Below are 16,564 nucleotides of genomic sequence, written 5' to 3'. Positions count from 1 at the left end.
AAGTTGTTACATTGTACTTACATAAAAAAAACCAGGAAATCTCAGAAGCGAATACAAAAATATGTTTGCTTTTTAACAACTTCAACCCCAATTTTTCTGTGCATTGACTGATCGCAAAATCCTGAAACTCAGGAATGGTAACATAAAAGTACATTTCCATCACGGATATCGACGATTGTTAGTATAAAAGATGCTTATCTGTGAAAAAATGCTTTCCCACATGCGTTCTTTCTTGATACACTGATGTTAGTAAATATTACAACAATAACGAACGGTAGAAGTTAGTTTAAAGAGCGTGTTAGATTGTAAGCGAAGACGAGAAGTTCCAAAATATCGTAGTTAAGCAAGGAAATAACATCTAAATTATTTCTGAAATATGTAAAAATAAAAAAATAAAAATGTGCCACGGGCCCTCGAGATCACGTGACAAAAGGAGCTCCTAATATGCCGAGTATTCTGGGGATAAAAATAAATAATAGAGTATACCGCTGATGTTCTAGGAGAAACCGTGGATGATAAAAGCATGGTAAAGTCCGGAACAAAAACATGTCCGCGTCTCCCATGCTCATTGTCACGTCCTAACATGACCTTAGCTATTAATAGGGTATCAAACAATTAAAACCAAACCAAACCAAATCCATGCTCACTGTCAAAAAAACGATACTCCACAAACAAAATGAACTTAACAAACGCACAGGTGATTTCATCTTTTAATTTTTTTAATAAATACAGTATGCTAAAAAATGAAATACACTGCATCATACATCTGAAACTTGTTTCTATGACTCATTGGTGATATCAGGGGCTTAAACGTTATAAGTCCAAATAGGTCTGGCCTACTGTTGTAACTGAAGGAGGGGTGTCTTTCTGTGGCCATCAAGGTTACGGCAAACCTCGAACTCGGGACTAAAAAATCAAAAAGTCAATCGCCTTAAACGTAGCAAACACACATGTGACAGCACCTTTAACAGTTAGTAATAGATACAATATACCTAAACTAAATAACCTTGTATCATAGAGTTGTGTCGTCCTTCTAGGCCTCAACAAGTATGAAAAACAAGCATGCCATGTATGATGTTGTTATGAGTGACGGAACCAAATCTTGATCACTGTCTAAACAATTAAGGTTTCTAACTGATGCCGGTAGCAATTAGGTTAGGTTAATATTGCAGGATGAATCCGAAAAAAGGAATGGTCACGAATTCGGGTTGTTTGCATAATATGAACAAGACGTTCCGAATAACGCCTCTCATACACGTAGTTAGCGATAGAATATTCGTAATATGTTTTCAAGAGTCGAGGCTTATTTTTTTGTTTATGGCGGGGTGTTTAGTAGGGATGTAATAGATAGTTACATTTGCTAAGTATGAAGTAAATATATGGTCGAGATAAGCAGATTTTAACACCCAATTATTGACAAAAGGTCCAAGTCATCTATTTGTGTCACGTGAAAGAACGCGTCTGTCTATATATAAGAAAGGGCTATTCCTGATTTCTTGATTAATAACTGTTATATTTCATAGTTAATTTACATTTTGATACTTTTCATAGTACACGTAGTAGTGAAAAATATGAAAACTGTTCAACTAAGGAGGGAATTATAACTGATACTCACCAAAATACTGACGATTTGTTTTTTGTTTATTACATTTTTTTCTGCATAAAGACATTGCCTTTAGTCTAGTAATAGTGCTTTATTTCGACGTCATCATATAATAGGAACATCAGTGACGTCAGGAATCACAATTCACAATTCACATTGTTTTGCTACATTTTACACAACCTCTGATCGCTTGGATTTACAACACAATACTGAAACAGGAAGTAGATCGAAAAGAAAAAAGACAGGAAAGAAAGTAAACGATCACTAATGTTGCAATGGAAGGCAGCAGATCATTGTTGTCTCTGGTATGTCGCCTTAGTAGAAAACACGGAAGAAAACCATCGATTCTGCAAGGGTAGGCTCTAATTAGTTGCAACACATCAGCAAAGGGAACAATGGTGACATAACTGACCCATTTAACAATGTCATACGGCCATGTTATCAAAATGGTATCACACATGTGTAACAAAACTTTGGGGTTCTGCAATCGGTCAAAACTGTGAGAATACATTATAAGATTTTTTTTTCAAATTATGAATGTTATGAAATGAGTAGAATCTTACATTTGTGTCAATATCATATTGAATTGATTACACTCGTTCAATAATTCATGGGTGGTCGGTTGGTGCAGTGGATAACGAGCTTGTCTTTCATCAAGGTTGCCGAGGTTCGATTCGTGTTCGTGTTGATTTACGTTCCATCGACAGTAAAAGCCAGTTAGGGCCAAACAAAACAAGACCGTTACAATAGACTTTAATAAATATGAATACATCAAACTAGAAATAGAAAAAAGCGTGTATCAAAATGAAAGAATACGTCAACAAACAACGAATTGGTTGTACAATAAATCATTTTAATTTTGTATATAGTCATTTATTGATTGCACATAAAATCTGTCAAATAAACTTTTCATTGATTTAACATTATAGAATATGACACATACATCAAAATGTAGTTGTTTGAAATCGGCACATTAAATCATTCAATAATTGGCTGATCACACGATGACGACAAGGTTGGTTTTCCTTACGTTAGCTGTACATATATATAAGGTATGCAGAAGCTGTTATGACATTGAAAACAAGATAGACGTGTCATGACTATTACAATGCCTATTTTTTACGAGGACAGCAGGTCAAGTCCTCTGAATATCTTACGTTGTATAAAACAATAGATCTGACAAAACAATCTCAGGTTGTGTGTTGGTTTGTTTGTTTTTTTCACGTCCTCGCAAGAGCTAAGGTCATATAAAGAGGTTTGTTCAGTAAAACAACACCGTAAAGGAAGTGTTAAGAATGCAAAAGTAACAACCCAAAGTCCTTGCAAAGCGTAAATGCATATTAGGTTGGATTGTTTTAATGTCTCCTAAACATAAGACATAATAAAACCTCCGATCCATCAGCAGTGTGTGTGGGGAGAGGGGTGAGGGGTTATTCGTCGCCTCTTCCGATAAGATTTATTTGGATTCAGCATGTCTACTCTTCTCCGAAACCGAAGTGTATTTCCACAGAGTTCTCTTCAAGAAGTCTAGCTTAAGCTTTCACATGTAAATTGAAACTAAATGTTTCATTCTGTCTACTTTTTACTTGCTTCGCTGTGTCTTCGTGTTATCTCTGCTTCGTTGTGTCAACATTTTATCACTGCGTCACTGTGTCTACGTTTTATCTCTGATTCACTGTGTCTACGTTTTATCGCTGTTTCACTGTGTCTACGTTTTATCACTGCTTCACTGTGTCTACGGTTTATCTCTGCTTCACTGTGCCTACGTTTTTTCTTGCTTCACTAGGTCTACGTTTTATTTTTGCTTCACTGTGTCTACGTTTTATCTCTGCTTCGCTGTGTCTACGTTTTATCACTGCTTCACTGTGTCTACGGTTTATCCTGCTTCACTGTCATGTGTCTATATTTAATCTCTGCTTCGATGTGTTTACGTTTAATCTCTGCTTCACTGTGTCTACATTTGATCTCTGCTTCACTGTGTCTACGTTTTATCCCTGCTTCACTGTGTCTACGGTTTATCACTGCTTCACTGTGTCTACACTTTATCCCTGCTTCACTGTGTCTACGTGTTATCGCTGATTCACTGTGTCTACACTTTATCCCTGCTTCACTGTGTCTACGGTTTATCTCTGCTTCACTGTGTCTACGTTTTATCGCTGCTTCACTCTGTCTACGCTTTATCTCTGCTTCACTGTGTCTACGTTTTATCGCTGATTCACTGTGTCTACACTTTATCACTGCTTCACTGTGTCTACATTTGATCTCTGCCTCACTGTGTCTACGGTTTATCACTGCTTCACTGTGTCTACGGTTTATCACTGTTTCACTGTGTCTACGTTTTATCGCTGCTTCACTGTGTCTACGTTTTATCGCTGCTTCACTGTGTCTACGTATTATCTCTGCTTCACAGTGTCTACGCTTTGTCCCTGCTTCACTGTGTCTACGTTTGATATCTGATACACTGTGTCTACGTTTTATCGCTGCTTCGCTGTGTCTACGTTTTATCACTGCTTCACTGTGTCTACGTTTTATCTCTGCTACACTGTGTCTACGTTTTATCTCTGCTTCATTCTGTCTACGTTTTATCACTGCTTCACTGTGTATACGGTTTATCTCTGCTTCACTGTGTCTACGTTTTATCCTGCTTTACTATGTCTACGTTTTATTTTTGTTTCACTGTGTCTACGTTTTATCTCTGCTTCGCTGTGTCTACGTTTTATCACTGCTTCACTGTGTCTACTGTTTATCCTGCTTCACTGTGTCTATATTTAATCTCTGCTTCGATGTGTTTACGTTTAATCTCTGCTTCACTATGTCTACGTGTTATCTCTGCTTTACTGTATTTACGCTTTATTCCTGCTTCACTGTGTCTACGTTTTATCCAGCTTCACTGTGTCTTGGGTTTATCTCTGCTTTACTGTTTCTATGCTTTATCCCTGCTTCGCTTTGTCTACGTTTTATCTCTGCTTCACTATGTCTACGTGTTATCTCTGCTTTACTGTATTTACGCTTTATTCCTGCTTCACTGTGTCTACGTTTTATCCAGCTTCACTGTGTCTACGTTTTATCCAGCTTCACTGTGTCTACGTTTTATCTCTGCTTCACTGTGTCTACGCTTTATCCCTGCTTCACTGTGTCTACGTTTTATCTCTGCTTCACTGTGTCTACGTGTTATCCCTGCTTTACTGTTTTTACGCTTTATTCCTGCTTCACTGTGTCTACGGTTTATCTCTGCTTCACTGTGTCTACGGTTTATCTCTGCTTCACTGTGGTTACGCTTTATCCCTGCTTCACTGTGTCTACGTTTTATCTCTGCTTCACTGTGTCTACGCTTTATCTCTGCTTCACTGTGTCTACGTGTTATCCCTGCTTTACTGTTTTTACGCTTTATTCCTGCTTTACTGTGTCTACGGTTTATCTCTGCTTCACTGTGTCTACGGTTTATCTCTGCTTCACTGTGGTTTCGTTTTATCCCTGCTTCACTGTGTCTACGTTTTATCTCTGATTCACTGTGCCTACGTTTTATCTCTGCTTCACTATGTCTACGTGTTATCTCTGCTTTACTGTATTTACGCTTTATTACTGCTTCACTGTGTCTACGCTTTATTCCTGCTTCACTGTGTCTACGTTTTATCCAGCTTCACTGTGTCTACGTTTTATTTTTGTTTCACTGTGTCTACGTTTTATCCCTGCTTCGCTGTGTCTACGTTTTATCACTGCTTCACTGTGTCTACGGTTTATCCTGCTTCACTGTGTCTTCGGTTTATCTCTGCTTTACTGTGTCTATGCTTTATCCCTGCTTCACTGTGTCTACGTTTTATCTCTGATTCACTGTGTCTACGTTTTATCACTGCTTCCCTGGGTCTACGGTTTATCACTGTTTCACTGTGTCTACGTCTCATCTCTGATTCACTATGTCTACGTGTTATATCTGCTTTACTGTATTACGTTTTATCTCTGCCTCACTGTGTCTACGTCTCATCTCTGATTCACTGTGTCTACACTTTATCCCTGCTTCGCTGTTTCTTCGTTTTATCACTGCTTCCCTGGGTCTACGGTTTATCCTGCTTCACTGTTTCTACGTTTTATCTCTGCCTCACTGTGTCTACGTATACGGTTTATCTCTGCTTTACTGTGTTTACGTTTCATCTCTGCTTTACTGTTTTTACGCTTTATTCCTGCTTCACTTTGTCTACGTTTTATCAATGCTTCACTATGTCTCCGTGTTATCTCTGCTTGACTGTATTTACGCTTTATTGTGTCTACGGTTTATCAGTGTTTCACTGTGTCTACGTCTCATCTCTGATTCACTATGTCTACGTGTTATATCTGCTTTACTGTATTTACGCGTTATTCCTGCTTCACTTTGTCTACGGTTTATCAGTGTTTCACTGTGTCTACGGCTTATCTCTGCTTCACTTTGTCTACGTTTTATCAATGCTTCACTATGTCTCCGTGTTATCTCTGCTTTAGTGTATTTACGCTTTAGTCCTGCTTCACTGTGACTACGTTTTATCCAGCTTCACTGTGTCTACGTTTTATCTCTGCTTTACTGTGTCTACGCTTTATCGCTTCTTCACTGTGTCTACGTTTCATCTCTGATTCACTGTGTCTACGTTTTATCACTGCTTCACTATGTCTACGTGTTATCTCTGCTTTACTGTATTTACGCTTTATTCCTGCTTCACTGTGTCTGCGTTTTATCCAGCTTCACTGTGTCTACGGTTTATGTCTGCTTTACTGTGTCTACGTTTTATCTCTGCTTCACTGTGTCTACGTTTCATCTCTGCTTCATTCTGTCTACGTTTTATCCCTGTTTCACTGTGTCTACGTTTTATCTCTGCTTAACTGTGTCTACGGTTTATCCCTTCTTCACTATGTCTACGGTTTATCTCTGCTTCACTGTGTCTATCTTTTATCCTTGCTTCACTGTGTCTACGTTTTATATCCCTACTTTATTGTGTCTACGTTTGATCTCTGATGCTGTGCCTACGTTTTATTCATTTTGTAAAAATGATGTGACTACGGTATGTGTGATATAGATAACATTGCTCTGAAAACCCTGTCACGACAACATGCCATTTAAGGTGTAGTGTATTCAGGTAGATTAGATAACCACGGACCCTGCTTGTTTTATACACGAGAGGGAGCTCGTTCCTTCACAACATAAGGGACTCGGCCATGAGGACACTACTGGCGGTAGGCACCGTCCTGGTACTTGTATTTTGTTTTGGCGACGTTTACAGCGATGCCACAGCCGCAAAACCCACAATACAGAATCAGGATTATTTCTCTTTGTTAGAAAAGGGAATAGAGGTACTTTTGAGCAATGTGTCTTCTACACAAAGTCTGTCACAATTGTCGAATCTTGCATCGCTCTTTCCTGCGATGAACGTGCAGAATGTGCAGAAGATACTACACAGCCTTAATGTGCCAATACCATCGGGACCGCAGTTTAACGCAACTCTTAAATTATTGCAATCAACAGGCCAGTCAGTGGCATCCAAGTTCACGTCAGGCCAGAAGTCTTACAAGATGTTAAGCCCTGCTTGCAGCTCTGCTATGGGAATGTTAGGTTCGCAGTTCCTCGCCCAGAAACAATGGGCACTAAAAAGTAAGTCATTGGCAGATTTTAATTAATTGAAATATTTATTATAATATTAATGAATTTTACCTATTACAGCTTCTTCTTTTTCAGACAGAGTAAATATATCTTGTTTCATTCATGATGTATTCGATACTTATATTGTTTAATAATCGATTATACAACTCATTAACAATGTTATCTGTGACATGTGATCAAGTTAATTCTACTCAATTTATGTAGACTTATTCAATCAATCTAAAGTACTAAACTGATCTAAAAGCTATCAACGTATTTGAACTTTTTTTGTTATATAAACCAACTCATAATCTACTAGTATATTTTTAAAGGTAGACGCTTGTAATATCAAGAGTATAAATAAGATACAATGCCTCTATATGTAGTAGTATACAATGTTTTGATAATCTCCACTATGACCTTAACTGTTGGGATTACAGTAGTTCGTATATAAACAAACGTGTGTCACTCTACGTGGGTATTTCGAAATACTGTTATCGGTCTGTCGTACCATATGGCACCCTCTCTAATTTGTACAGATAACCCAATATATACTCTATATAACTTTATGTTATAGTCTCCTTCACAATAAGTTTTTTCTCGGAGAATGATTGTCAGTTCTCCTTGTTAACACTAACATGTCTCATACCAAACTGAATGAAAGCCCCCGGTCATTTATTACGATCGTTTTCCCCGAAAAAGACCAAAGTTTAATATGATTGTAACTGATTTCGTAAGATATTTTGTGAAAAAATGAAAAATACCAATGTCCGTATTTATTATACCGATTATATGCTCAAAAACAGATTTTGTGCTCAAGCCGAATTTCCTATTCCGTTGCAAAATCATATTTTGTCAGTGATCTTGAAAAATTCGGAGAGACTTAGGGCCTAACAGAGAAAGCTGTGAATAATATTCGAAATGCGTTCTATCATTATGTGTTGCAAAGTGTAAAAATTGAAATGTTCGCTTTGTGACTCTTTAAACTAATTGAGATGTTGGAATTTTCGTATTGACAACAGTTCTTAAATCTATATAATCTATTTATCCTTAATCTATTAAATCTATTTATCCTTAATTTATATAATCTATTTATCCTCAATCTATATATTTTATTTCTCCTTAATTTATTTAATCTATATAAACTATCTATCCTTAATCTATAAAATATTTGTATCCTTAATCTATATAATCTAATCATTCTTAATCTATATAACCTAATTATTCTTAATCTGTGTAATATATTTATCATTAATATATATAATCTATATAATCTAAATAACCTATTTGCGTTTGGATATAATTTCGCACTAGTTTACTCAACGGAAAAAGCGTTACATTTCCACACCGCGAAAATTTCGACCTTTACAGTTATACATCCAACATAAATATTTCACATTCATGTGTATTTTTAATTTTTTTAAATTAAATGTATAAATTCGTTTTATACTTGTATTCAAAACTGTTTACCTGGTGCACCATCATACGTACTTTTCTAACATGAGGTAAGTTTTGACCACTTAATACCGTAGCGAGTTAATGTGAGTATATTTTGTTCCAGTGGTTGACTCCTGGGGTAAACCACGAGCGGGGTTACTTGAAGGAAACGTAAAATGGCGCGGAATGTATGACGAATGCATGAATACAGTGGCAGAAATCGACGGAAAAGTTGTATTTGAGCCAAACTCTTGTGGTGTCAATATCCCGACATCGATATCGGTAGGATTATTTACATGATTAGTATTTGCGAATCATTGGTCCATTTGGCGTTGTTAACACTAACCTCAACGACCCCAAATACTCAACGTTATACAATATCACCTTCTCAAACTTCACGCCTTTTCAATCTGACTTTCAATGCCACAGTTCAACATGACTCCAAATACCGATCACGTTCCAATATCACCATCTAACAATACAGTCTTTCGCAATCTAGGTCGAGGGTACCCAAATGGTACACGTTTGATATATATGATACAGCATTTTTTTTTATTTTGCAATAAACATGAATGGTATGTATTGTCAATCAAGATTTATATAATAAGCATTTTGAGCCAATATCATCTGCCTACCGCTTGAACATTACTCATAAACTCAATTGAAATATTAAAAAAATGAAATGAAAAACGCCCTGAAACAGAACAGTACAACAACATAAATATCCTATCTGATTTCTTAACAGGGAAAAACATTTAAGGGAATAAATGAGTAAAAATTGTCAGAAATTGTCACTTTGTTGAAATGAAGAAAATCGTTTTATTGCTGTCAGTTATTTTCATAGTGTTCCATTTGGGGGTTCCATTTGGGGTACTGGACCAGCTAAAAATTTCAAGTGAATCTGACACACTTTATTCGCTCTTTAAATAGACACGCGCAATTGATATATGTACCCAAGACATGCATAAGATGAAGGCAAAAGGCGCGTACTATTTCAAAACAGTAAAAGATTTGGTCTTTCAGAAACGTTACAGGAAATATTAATATTTTTCTGTAAAGAAAATGTTCCATTTTGGGTACCCTCACCCTAATCTTAACATGAACCCCAAATGCCGATCACGTTCCAATACGACCATCTTACAATACAATCTTACAAACTATAAATTTAAATACCACCGTCCTACATGACCCACAAATGCCGATCACGTTCCAATATCACCATCTTACAATACAGGTTTACACAATCTAAATTTAAATACCAATGTCCGAAATTACTCCAAAATATCGATCACGTTCCAATATCGCAGTCAGAAATCACCACAATACCAATCACTCTGAAACAATCCCTTCAAACATCACCAAAACCAACCATACTCAAACACAATTAAATTGATCAACTTCAATATGTATACATGTATATATATATAATTCGCCGTAATACATCAAGTCAATTATTACCTACGAAGTAAATCACTCTTAAACAATGCCGTCAAATATCACCTCGATACAAATCACTCTCTAATTTTAATATCCAATACTTCTTTCAAATAATGAGTGCTAACATTTTCAGCTACTCTCTATTTCACGTTTGTTTTTCAGGGTCCATCAGGAAACGTGAATATCGTCATAAGGATGTGTCTCCCGTCAGTCTGTACAGGTGGAGACCCTTATTTCATAGCTGATTCAAGTGAGCATCACACTACTTGATATTTCGCAATCGATTTTCTACAATATAAGAGAACTCTATGTCTGAATAGGGTTGCGAAATCAGTGGTGCTAACGCAGGAACAGCCTTGATTTTGACCTGCATCGCAGATTGACAAATATGCCCAGCTTAGAGACACAAATATGTAGAAATATATAATGCTATGACACACTGTACACGACCTCTTCAAGTGATAGCTTGCAGTATAGTATATACACACACCCAATCTACTATCTGAGTTATATTTTTCTTTTCATTTTTACCAAAGTATATATTTGAATGTAAAATTTGTTTTTAATCTTTATTGAGAAATATAATAGATCAACCTTATAAATATATAAACTGTATTCTTTTTATAAATTATGCATTATGATGCAAGTTGTAGCAACTTATATAAATCACTCTCGTTGTTCCCGATGAAAGTGCGAAGGATCTTTATGTAGGAAGAAACTGGAGTACCCAGAGAAAACCCATGTGGTCGCCCTAAAACCTTTTCACGTCTGATCTGGGAATCACACCCCGACCGCCTTTGTGAAAGGCGAGTGCGCTATCAACTGCGCCACCGACCACTCTCCAGCTTCACGACTCATAGTTTTGCTCCGTGGTATACACATCTTTTGCTACACAAACATGTGATGCTCGATATTTTCATTTTTTGTTCGAATCCATTAGACATGGATGTTAAGTCATTTGTTTTAGCTTTGGAGACCATGGACGGAAGTCAACATTTGAGTAATAACTAACTAAAATCACGAGTGATAAAACTAAACGTGCGTGATAAGTTGTAGTCATAAATATTGTTGGCTGTGACATTCAGAAAATTGCTTAATTGATATGTCAGGGGTATGGCGTAAAACATAATTGCTTTGGTGCTATCACAATCTATTATCAGATTGTCCACATCTTCATTACAGTTTTAGCATTAATCCCAACCACTCCGCCACTTACTGCGAACTTCGGATGGTGTCAGGAAGAGCCAGAATATGATCTCAGGACAACGATTACCATGTAAGATCTATTTGATTATCTAGCTTTAACGGAGTGAGAAATGAGAGAGGACCTTAAGTTATGTAAAACTCATGGTATGATATGTAGGATACGTGTGGCATTGCAAGACGGACATTGTATAAATCAGGATCGATATTACTATTATTGAAATCTTACAGTGTGTGAACTAAGAGAAATACATGACTATGACAAACAAACAGTTTATGATCTGTATATAATGCGACTATGAAAGACACAGTATACATGTATGCGTTTTAATATCAGGTCTTACAGTGTTTGGACTTCAAGATAATTGTAACTGTGAATACAATACGGTGTGTAACCTGCAGGATACAAATGACAATGTTAAAGCGCTGGTATATAAAAAAAAAGCTTGTGAAAGTATTACAGCATCTGGATAAACCATGAAAGATGTGATTTACAGTGTATAAACGCTTGAATACACATGACAATAAAAAGGGAATATACATGAACTTTAAGATAACAAATGGGACATATAATCGCAATATGACTCTATAAACGTAACAATGATTAGCACAGTGTATGAACTTTAGTACAAACATGAAAAGCTCAGTGATTGAACTAAGGACATATAGTTTGAACTAAAGGACAACATTAGCACATAGTTACAACTAACGGTAAATGTCACATCAGATTAAAATAAACCAACAGGTTTGGTGAGTTGATGAAGAAGAAGATATTAGGGAGATGTAAAAGCAATTTGATAATTCATAACATACACAAGACTGACAACTGTTAATTTCAGATGTGTCTGTGGTGCCTTTCTTGCCCTGATGACGCTAGCAACATTATTCGACGTGTTCGTCGTCCGTCAACAGCAAAAGAAAACAACCAAGACACCAATTGAGACGGAATTTAACAAAAATGGGATTATCCCTGTCACTGTGATTGGGGAAGGGAACAGTCCTCAAAATGTGGAAGATAATAGCCCGGTCAAGAATGGAACTATACAGACGAACGGCTACTCCATTGATAACGTGCCGGCAGTCGAAACTAAATATACAGGTAAAAGTGAACACAATCTTCTCATTTCTTATTGTACATAAAGCGGTTTCACTTAATAACGCATAAACAAATGCATGGATACATGTACATTGTGTTAACGGCAAACGTTCCAACACTGCACATTGCAAGAATTAGCATACCATAAGTAGTAATGCACAGTGGTTTGAATCAGTAAATTTTCTCATTGCTACTTTAGGTTCATCATTCCAATAGTTGTTGATGTTCTTCATTCTATAGCTACATTGTACTAAATATTGCATCATTCCACTAGTTACTTAATTCATATACCCATAACTACCATAGTTATCATTATTCACATAACTACAATAGGTTTCATCATTCTTATAACTACAATTTGTTTACATCACTCCCATAACTGCTATAGGTTTCATCACTCCTATAACTGCTGCATCACTCCGTTGACTACTATAGGTTTTCATCACTCCCATAATTACTGTAGGTTTCATCACTCCCACGACTACTATAGGTTTTCATCACTCCCATAATTACTGTAAGTTCTATCACTCCCACGACTACTATAGGTTTTCATCACTCCCATAACAGCTGTAGTTTTCATCACTCATTTGACTACTATAGGTTTTCATCACTCCCATAATTACTGTAGGTTTCATCACTCCCATAACAGCTGTAGTTTCCATCACTCCTTTGACTACTATAGGTTTTCATCACTCCCATAACTGCTGTAGGTTTTATCACTCCCTTGACTACTAGAGGTTTTCATCACTCCCATAACTGTTATAGGTGTTCATCCCTCCCAAAATTACTGTAGGTTTTCATCATTACCACAGGTACTATAGGTTTTGATCACTCCCATAATTACTGTAGGTTTTATCACTCCCTTGTTACTACTAGAGGTTTTCATCACTCCCATAATTACTGTAAGTTCTACCACTCCCACGACTACTATAGGTTTTCATCACTCCCATATTTACTGTAAGTTCTACCACTCCCACGACTACTATAGGTTTTCATCACTCCCATAACTGTTATAGGTTTTCATCACTCCCATAACTGGTGTAGGTTTCATCACTCCCATGAGCACTATAGGTTTTCATCACTCCCATAACAGCTGTAGTTTTCATCACTCCCACGACTACAATAGGTTTTCATCACTCCCATATTTACTGTAAGTTCTACCACTCCCACGACTACTATAGGTTTTCATCACTCCCATAATTACTGTAAGTTCTATCACGCCCACGACTACTAAAGGTTTTCATCACTCCCATAATTACTGTAAGTTATATCACTCCCACGACTACTATAGGTGTTCATCACTCCCATAATTATTGTAGGTTTTCATCACTCCCATAATTACTGTACGTTTTCATCACTCCTATAACTGGTGTAGGTTTCATCACTCCCATGACCACTATAGGTTTTCATCACTCTCATAACAGCTGTAGTTTTCATCACTCCTTTGACTACTATAGGTTTTCATCACTCCCATAATTACTGTAGGTTTTCATCACTCCCATAATTACTGTAGGTTTCATCACTCCCATTACTGCTGTAGGTTTTATCACTCCCTTGACTACTAGAGGTTTTCATCACTCCCATAACTGTTATAGGTTTTCATCACTCCCATAATTACTGTAAGTTCTATCACTCCCACGACTACTATAGGTTTTCATCACTCCTAAAACTGGTGTAGGTTTCATCACTCCCATGACCACTATAGGTTTTCATCACTCCCATAACAGCTGTAGTTTTCATCACTCATTTGACTACTATAGGTTTTGATCACTCCCATAATTACTGTAGGTTTCATCACTCCCATAACAGCTGTAGTTTTCATCACTCCTTTGACTTCTATAGGTTTTCATCACTCCCATAACTGCTGTAGGTTTTATCACTCCCTTGACTACTAGAGGTTTTCATCACTCCCATAACTGTTATATGTTTTCATCACTCCCATAATTACTGTAAGTTCTATCACTCCCACGACTACTATAGGTTTTCATCACTCCTAAAACTGGTGTAGGTTTCATCACTCCCATGACCACTATAGGTTTTCATCACTCCCATAACAGCTGTAGTTTTCATCACTCCTTTGACTACTATAGGTTTTCATCACTCCTATAACTGGTGTAGGTTTCATCACTCCCTTGACTACTGTAGGTTTTCATCACGCCCATAATTACTGTAGGTTTCATCACTCCCATTACTGCTGTAGGTTTTATCACTCCCTTGACTACTAAAGGTTTTCATCACTCCCATAACTGTTATATGTTTTTATCACTCCTATAATTACTATAAGTTCCATCACTCCCACGACTACTATAGGTTTTCATTACTTCCATAATTACTGTAGGTTTCATCACTCCCATAACTGCTGTAGGTTTCATCACTCCCATGACTACTAGAGGTTTTCATCACTCCTTTAACAGCTGTAGGTATCATCACTCCCTTAACAGCTGTATGTTTCATCATTCCTTTGACTACTTTAGGTTTTCATCACTCCTATAACTGGTGTAGGTTTTATCACTCCCATGGCTACTATAGGTTTTCATCACTCCTTTAAATGATGTAGGTTTTCATCACTCCTTTAACTGATGTAGGTTTCATCACTCCCATGACCACTTAAGATTTCATCACTTCTTTAACTGATATAGGTTTTACCACTCCCATGACTACTATAGGTTTTCATCACTCCTTTAACAGCTGTAGGTTTCATCACTCCCATGACTACTATAGGTGTTCATCACTCCTGTAAATGCTGTAGGTTTCATCACTCCCATGACTATTACAGGTTTTCATCACTCCTTTAACTGATGTAGATTTCATCACTCCCATGACTGCTTTAGGTTTTCATAACTCCTGTAAATGCTGTAGGTTTCATCACTCCTTTAACAGCTGTAGGTTTTCATCACTCCCATGACTACTATAGATTTTCATCACTCCTGTAAATGCTGTAGATTTCATCACTCCTATGACTACTTTATTAATAATAATACTAATTCGAGATTCATATATACCGCTTTATCACAGCTGGTGCTGCCATTTCGGTGCTCACATTCTACAATTCTAGCACTGCTCAACCAAGTACTCGTTTACAGCTGAGTAGACTTGAACAAGCGGTGTAAAGTATCTTGCTCAAAGGTTCAAAACAGTGCCGTGCCGTGTCTCAAACCCGCAACCCGTCGGTGACGGGACAGGCGTCCTACCACTAGACTACCGTCCTCCTAAGGTTTTCATGACTCCCATAACTGCTTAGGGTTTCATCACTCCCATAACTATACTGAACAAAAAAAGAAACGCACAAAGTACCCCCCACTTCTGTAATGGTTTGGGGAGGCATCTCCCATGGAGAAAAATCCCCCTTAGTGGTCATGGATCAAAACCTCAATGCCGTTCGATACAGAGACCAGATCCTCCAACCACATGTCCTTCCACTTCTCAGACGTCATTACCTAATTTTCCAGCAAGACAATGCTCGACCGCATGTTGCCAGAGTCTGTCGTGATTTTCTCACGGTAAACAACGTTCAGCCTCTGGAATGGCCCCCATAACGCCCCGACATGTCTCCCATTGAGCATCTGTGGGATGAGCTGGACAGGCGTATTAGCAAACGTCAAAAACCCCCAACTAACCGCGCCCAGTTGATCGCAGCATTAACACAAGAATGGAACAACATTCCCTTAAGGCGAATAAATGTTCTCATGAATTCAATGCATAGGAGAATCCGTGCAGGGATTCGGGCAAAAGGTGCCCACATCAGGTACTGAAGTGTCATTTTGTTTTTCGCGGGTATCCCACTTTGAGTAACGACTGATGACACGAGTGACGTCACACAGACTTTTCTTCTACAGTATTGTAAAGAGAAGACTTGTCCCTTCATATTGATATAAAACTTTGAACAAATTTCCCAAAATAACATAGGCTATTGATTGCATAATTTAATGGTGCGTTTCTTTTTTTGTTCAGTATATAAATAGTTTTTGTTTTCATTCATATAACTGATATCGGTTTCCAAAAGCTGTTTATGTTTCATCACGAAATAAATTCCAAAGTTTTTATTATTCACATAGCCGCTATAAGTTGCATCATTCCTGTGTATTTCATTTGAAAATAAACCCAAATGAATGAAAATATCAATTTTGATATTACCTATATCTAATGATTTTTTGTGGTGTTTTTTTATAACTTTCATTCCCCCCCC

At 37.2% G+C, this 16,564-nt stretch overlaps 1 protein-coding gene across 1 annotated transcript in view; it reads left to right on the top strand.

Moving 5' to 3' along the window:
• Nucleotides 1-6,721: 6,721 nt before the first annotated feature.
• Nucleotides 6,722-16,564, top strand: part of LOC110446484 (O-acyltransferase like protein-like) — a 27,193-nt gene continuing 17,350 nt past the window's right edge. The window contains exons 1-5 of the mRNA XM_021491654.1: nucleotides 6,722-7,217; nucleotides 8,767-8,924; nucleotides 10,242-10,329; nucleotides 11,262-11,355; nucleotides 12,122-12,381. Coding sequence (XP_021347329.1) covers nucleotides 6,785-7,217; nucleotides 8,767-8,924; nucleotides 10,242-10,329; nucleotides 11,262-11,355; nucleotides 12,122-12,381 — 1,033 coding nt within the window. The 5' untranslated portion in view covers nucleotides 6,722-6,784. The remainder of the gene's footprint in view (nucleotides 7,218-8,766; nucleotides 8,925-10,241; nucleotides 10,330-11,261; nucleotides 11,356-12,121; nucleotides 12,382-16,564) is intronic.

The sequence above is a fragment of the Mizuhopecten yessoensis genome, unplaced genomic scaffold (assembly GCF_002113885.1).
Source record: "Mizuhopecten yessoensis strain PY_sf001 unplaced genomic scaffold, ASM211388v2 scaffold2729, whole genome shotgun sequence".
NCBI classification, from domain to species: Eukaryota; Metazoa; Mollusca; class Bivalvia; order Pectinida; family Pectinidae; genus Mizuhopecten; species Mizuhopecten yessoensis.
The sequence above is the reverse complement of the archived record's forward strand: the minus strand, read 5'-3'. Positions and strand labels throughout refer to the sequence as shown.